Source organism: Magnolia sinica, chromosome 1, assembly GCF_029962835.1.
Source record: "Magnolia sinica isolate HGM2019 chromosome 1, MsV1, whole genome shotgun sequence".
Lineage (NCBI taxonomy): Eukaryota > Viridiplantae > Streptophyta > Magnoliopsida > Magnoliales > Magnoliaceae > Magnolia > Magnolia sinica.
The window spans coordinates 129,637,633-129,643,890 of record NC_080573.1 but is presented as its reverse complement, the minus strand read 5'-3'; the positions used below and the strand labels follow the sequence as shown (position 1 = coordinate 129,643,890).

Genomic DNA, 6,258 nt, shown 5'->3' with positions numbered 1-6,258 from the left:
CATTTGTAGGACACAAATGGAAAGGTTAGGATTTTATCGTTCAGATCTTTGGGAACGTAGTCTATCCATGGTTGGGTCCAATAGACCAATGGTATGGATCACTAAGACATGGGTCCAGATATAAGCACGGAGACCCAAGCACAATAGGTAAATCCTCCCTCGAATATCATAAAACCTTGTTGTTTTCCAGCGCGATCGGTGGGGAACATCCACATTTTCTAGCCACTGATCGAATGGTTAGAATAGCCACAACAAAGTGATTATAAAGTGTCCTGAGCAATCAGAGGCGGGGCCCACATGATGGAACGGTCCAAAACAAACAGATATTTGGACAGTCCATTTTCGGAACCATTGATCAAGTGATCATGATCGAATGGTTAGAATGTTCACATCAAAAGTGATTATTAAGGGTATTAGGCACTGTGGATTTTCAAATTCCCTGATTATTTCGCAGCGTAAAGTAACTGGGAGTTTTAAATATGGGGGGTTCGAAATCAATGGGAGAGCTTGGATTACACCTAAAATCATTTCAATAGTTGTAGGTGTAGCTATACTATCATTCTATTGGGCACATGGCCCACTAATGATGATCAGCACCGTCCAAATATTGTCCATGTAAAACAGCACCGTCCAAACACTGTCCATGTAAATCAACGGTTAAAAATTGTTGGTTAGTCACTCAGACATGATCTTGTGTTTGTGGCCCATCCAAGACTTGGAATTTCATCATTTTCAGGCAAAGCTTACATTTCAGCCACCTTATCATAACCATTGTGTCAAAAATTACATATCTCACTAATTAGAGATATTAAAATTGATTTAGTAATTAAATTCAAACCCCCATAAATATATCATACATAGCTACTTTTGGATTAAAGTTGATCTAATTGCTATGCACCTAATTGCATTTGGACAGTTTAGTATCCACATCACCTATCTGGACCGACTGTCCACTCCACTCTTCATCTAATTGCTATGCAAATCACAGCAATCCACAGGAGTAATCTGCTTCCAAGGATTTTGCCCATCCATCTTTGCATAGCAACCACTCTTTTTAAGTTGTAAATCATAGATGGGTACCATTTTCTTATGGTCAACCACTCCATGTTCGGCACTGTAAGATTTACAGTGTTGAATATGGAGAGGTTGGCACATGAATGATATCTATAGCTGAGGGTATGGTCCATTTAGGGTGCCTAAAGATGAACAGTGAACTAGTGGCACATTAACATGTGATTCGGTCGGCATCAATAGGATGAGGTGATGCTATAGTAGTGATGAGCAGGGAAAGGTTTAACAATTGGGGATTGAAAACTTATTGGGAGCTGCAGAAATTTAGTTTTGTATGAAGCTTATATTTATGTTTTCCCTTCATCTAGGCCTACATGACCCTATAAACAGCTTAGATGGCAAATAAACATTACAGTGACCTCTAGGAAAGTTTCAAGGGTGGGTGTAATTATCACTGCTGCTTCCTATGGCATGGTCCACTTGACCTTTGGATCTGCCCCCATCCTGGACTTGTACCCTAAAATGATAAAGAAAAAAGGATAAGACGGCGTGGATAAAACCCACACATTACAGTAGACCCAATAGAACTGGATAAATCATCCAGGGTAGCAGTGTTTCATCCAACCCGTTCATAAGGTCACATAGACGTGGATGAAGGGAAAACACAAATATCAGATAAAAACTTCTACAGATCTCAAACAGATTTTAATGGCAGCCATTTAATACCCACTGTGTGGTCTGCTGGAATGATTTGCACGAATGAAGCACATACATCATGGAGGCAGGATGGAGTCAGTGTCCTAAATAAGCATTTCCGAACTACCAAACATGCCGTAGCAGTTCTTGGCGCCCGGTCCAATAGTTGGTCCATCTGAATGGCCAGATGTTATTTGTATAATGGATAAGGATCATCCCTTTATTTTTAACCATCAATTGCTCACCCAATCGCATAGTCAGGATCACCCAACCAAAGCGATTGCTGAGAGACACAATCAAAGGTTTGCCCTGGATGATGCCAGTTTAGATCAATTATTGAACTTTTTTTTTTTCTAATTGTAATCAATTGTCGAACCTACCAAGCCCAAGATCGAAAGAACCTAGCTACCAAAAATCTGATGCTTCTTTTCTTTCTTTGTTTCTTTTTTACTCTTTTGGAAATCACTTTAGTAACTGCTTGTTTGTTGGCACAAGTCAGGATCTTTGGTTCATGAGCCATCAAATGGGCCAATAATATCAAGTCATTGATTGCCCGTATGATGAATCATAGCCCCAGCACAAACTGAAATACAATAACACAATACAAACTTTCCACCAGAGCATTGTATAATACCTCGTGAGATATAACATCTCTTTTATTTTGGAGAAAAAATTAGACCGAGAATATCATAACAGCAACTAAATAAACCTGAAAGATGACTCTCCATCTCAAGTAAATCGAATTCCAATTTCACCAATACAGTGGCAAAACCTCAGTGTTTGTATACAACATTCGTAGGTTCATCTGCATCTGTCTGACTAGGAAGAGCCATTTAAGATTCAACGTCCCTTCTTGCTGATCCATAAGGTTTTTGCATCCTCGGACATTGATGATTTAAAATTTAAGAAAAGAAAAGGAAACAAAGAAATATTAAAAAATAAAATAAAATGACACATCCCAACCAAAACAAATAGGAAATAACGTGCGCACTAGAATCGACCTGCAAAACTAAGAACCAAATCATCATTATCTTGATCCTAAGGTCTAGTGAAAGCGGCTTCCTCTTTTTTTCCAGTTACCTTGGGATTTTGAAATTGGCAACTAGACTTTGAGGGCAGCCTTATGAACCATGGTTTCCTTGTGTATCTGATGGCAGCTCTTCTCAACAAGGTCAAGTAGCTTCTCCAAGTTCATCGCCCAAGAGTTGAGGACGTCATTGCTGTCCTTGGCTACCTGAAAGCATACTATCCCCATTGGCCTGTCGATCTTTGCTACCAAAGACTTCGAGACGACCATCTCTGAGAGGTGTTTCTCTGCTTCCTGAGATAAAAAGCAGATAGACATGGGCTCAAAACATGCGTAAATTTTAACCGTTGCCAAACTACTCTATCATCAATTGAGATAAGTGAAGCCACTTCCTTGCATTCCTGAAAGATCTTATTACATACAAATAATGGAATTCAATGGACAATCCTACGGGAAACCCACTTTGAATTTTGTTAAGCATGCAGCACATCTCCAAAACCCAGAAAACCGACAATGTCCCATATTCCTGACAATCATATCCCTGACAAATTCCCAACAATCATATCCCTCACAAATTCCCAATTACAGAAATTGGAGCTCTCACAGGTTTGATTTGAATTTTACAGCTGCATCGGTGGAGTATATATGGAGAGAGATCGGATACATTGTAGAATGCCAAGCTCTAGGATAGCCATTTATAATACTTGTATACGGATTTATTTTGCCAATAAAACAAATAAAAAGCTTCATTTGTCTTGCATCTAATAACTGCATGACGAATCTCTCAACATAACTGCTCATCAAATTGTACCCAAATCTGTCTCTCTCTCTCTATGACAAAGATTATATTATCATAGCATAGCTGAAATAATGTGCACGTACACATGCATATGTGGATGGCTACATTGTGAGGATATATGAATAATTAACACAATGGAAAGAAATATACACATAAAAGATCATTTCCAACAAAGTGAAGGTAACAGACCTGTAAGCTTAGGCACAACAGCTCTGCAAGCCTTTTCAATGTAATCCTTGAATAATATTTTGACACAACCAGGATGTTCTGAAAAATAGAAACCAGACATTAATAGAGGAAAGGCTTCCAGAAGAAAGAAAAGAGGGTGTGTGTGTGTGTGTGTGTGGGGGGGGGGGGGGGGTGGGGTTGGGAAGGGATCAGATAAGCTGATTTACATGTTCAATTATTCTTTGTCGAAGATCTTCTGCTGCCTTGTCACATAAAGAACCTCCAAGCATATTCTTCTCATTCTCAAACTCATCCTTATATGTCTCCCAAAGAGCCGTCCACTGGATCACCTCCATTGTAATCAGCTTCTTTAATAGCACGCTGAGGTGGTGCATCCATCCAACAACAGGACGGACAGGCATGCATCAGAAGATATTTGATGGATGACATCTGGATAATTTCATGACATAAAAGCAGGAATGCATTCAAGAAGAGGCAGTAAATCAGTCCATTAAAATCATACCGGAAATTTGGAATTTCGGAAAGATTTTTATCTTCCAGTGTAGAGTTCAGAAGGCTTGATTGCATCGGATCATATGGCGACAGCACTAAATACCAGCAAATTTTCCTTAGGAGCTACAAGTTAAGAATCTCAAATGAGAATTTCAAAAGCCTGAGGGAGGGGAAAAAAAGAAAGAAAAAAGAAGAAGGAAAAAAAAAGAGGATAGCTGCAATTACCGGAATCCACTGTGAAGGATCATCTTTCACAGATGGGATCTCATATATTGACTTGTAGCTACGACAAATTTCCAGGTAGTCGTTGCTATGTGAGTGATACCTGCATCAGGGAAAAAAAAAAAAAAGAACAGATAAACAATTGTAGAAATTACATGGCAAAGGCAGCATTTTCACAGTCTTATCTTTCCAATTCTCGTTGATAGTTTATGCATAAAAATCACATATTAAACCTCGAGCAATGACATGGTTAAGCTAGGTGCAGGTTCATGAGCAGTTTTCCGGTGTCAGGCAATGCCTGCACAATTATATAGGACCTTTGGGCAACTGACTACGCTCTATGTACACAGGCAGTTGTAGCCTCAGTGACAACCCAGAGCCCTTGACTACAATGTTGCATGGAGTTGACTGGGGACAGAGCCGTACTGGTCCCCAGTTTGTAATGGACAGACTTCCAAATCTTTCCTCCCTCACTCTGTTTATGCGCCATTTTCTGCAAATTATCATCCTTGCTCCCTCAAAATCCTGCAACAATGTGCTGAAATTTGATCCAAACTTTTTTGAAAAATGATGATTTTTATTTTATTTTATTTTTTTTGAAGACACAGGGTGTCCCCACCTCTGAAAAATGATGAATTTTATTATAAAGCCAAAATGAAACTCAAAGCCAAAAGAATAAAACTGCAACAGCTAAGCCAGAAAGGACAAAGGAGACACTAGAAGGGCCTCAAAAGTCAAAACATGATAAGCAGCTCAAAATATTAAACTTGGCCCCACAAAAGACATCCAACTCTGTCCCACTCCTATTTTGAAAACACCAACTATTCCTCTACCCCCACAGTGCCCGAAAACCAGCCAAAAGGGCAAGCCTCCGAAATGCCCTCCATTTTTTCCCTCACACCTCACCCTCCCCCATCCCACGCTACAAGAAGACTCAACTGAACCCGACAAAACCCATGACATTTGGAAGGCTTTGAGAAAGAACACCCCCACCCTCTAGTGAACAGGCAATGGATGAAGAGATGGTAAATCGAATTCCGCATCAAGCATGCACTACACAAATGTTTGGGATCACCATTCTCCTCTTTTAAAGGTTATCAATAGTGAGCACCTTCTTTTTGCCTACCAACCAATTGAAAGCCGCCACCTTAGGAGGAGCCCGATAGTGCCATAGGAGAGAAGCGTGAGCACCTTGATTCCCAAAGGGATATCTGATAATAAGCCAGTAGAAGAACCAGACTGAGAACCTTCCTGACGCTGACACACCAAAGTATCGCAACCTCCTAGAGATGGAGAAGATGCGTCAATAGCAAGCTGTACTCCTCGGCTTCTTCATCTGACAAGTTTCTTCGACACAAGGGAGACCAAACAACATTTACGCTGGATCATGCAAATCGAGCAACGAGAATATTCTTTTTCTGAACATAATTTGGCTAATGTCAGGAACTCCACACAAACCGCCCTTTCACCGGTCCAACTATCTTCCCAAAACTGGATCCTACTAGACAGAATTCGATGTCATCCTCAAACTTGCAAGCCCAACCAGCAATCCCTTCCCACACTGCAGAGGCCCTATAAACATCGTGTTGTGATGGCCGTTACGAGACAATAAAGGCTGTTACGTAAAGGTAACGGTAGAAACCGTCGGTGTTCGAAATATCAGTATTGCGTTACATATCGCATCCTTGGGATATAGATATGTATCGGTTATCGCACAAGATATATCATTTGTATCAGGTAATTTATCGCACTTTTTGGGAAACACAGGAAAACATTGGGGAAATGGTTGAATTTTTCAATGAAACTTCAGGGATTGTTAAAA

At 40.1% G+C, this 6,258-nt stretch overlaps 1 protein-coding gene across 5 annotated transcripts in view; it reads right to left on the bottom strand.

The window, feature by feature from the left end:
• Nucleotides 1-2,436: 2,436 nt before the first annotated feature.
• Nucleotides 2,437-6,258, bottom strand: part of LOC131258380 (26S proteasome non-ATPase regulatory subunit 12 homolog A-like) — a 29,090-nt gene continuing 25,268 nt past the window's right edge. For 4 of the 5 annotated variants that reach the window (XM_058259677.1, XM_058259705.1, XM_058259712.1 and 1 more), the window contains exons 7-11: nt 4,440-4,539; nt 4,225-4,337; nt 3,929-4,082; nt 3,723-3,800; nt 2,437-3,028 (exon numbers count right to left, since the gene is read on the bottom strand). In XM_058259677.1, the coding sequence (XP_058115660.1) occupies nt 2,810-3,028; nt 3,723-3,800; nt 3,929-4,082; nt 4,225-4,337; nt 4,440-4,539 (664 nt within the window). In that variant the 3' untranslated portion in view covers nt 2,437-2,809. The remainder of the gene's footprint in view (nt 3,029-3,722; nt 3,801-3,928; nt 4,083-4,224; nt 4,338-4,439; nt 4,540-6,258) is intronic. The other variant, XM_058259688.1, reaches the window with a different exon arrangement.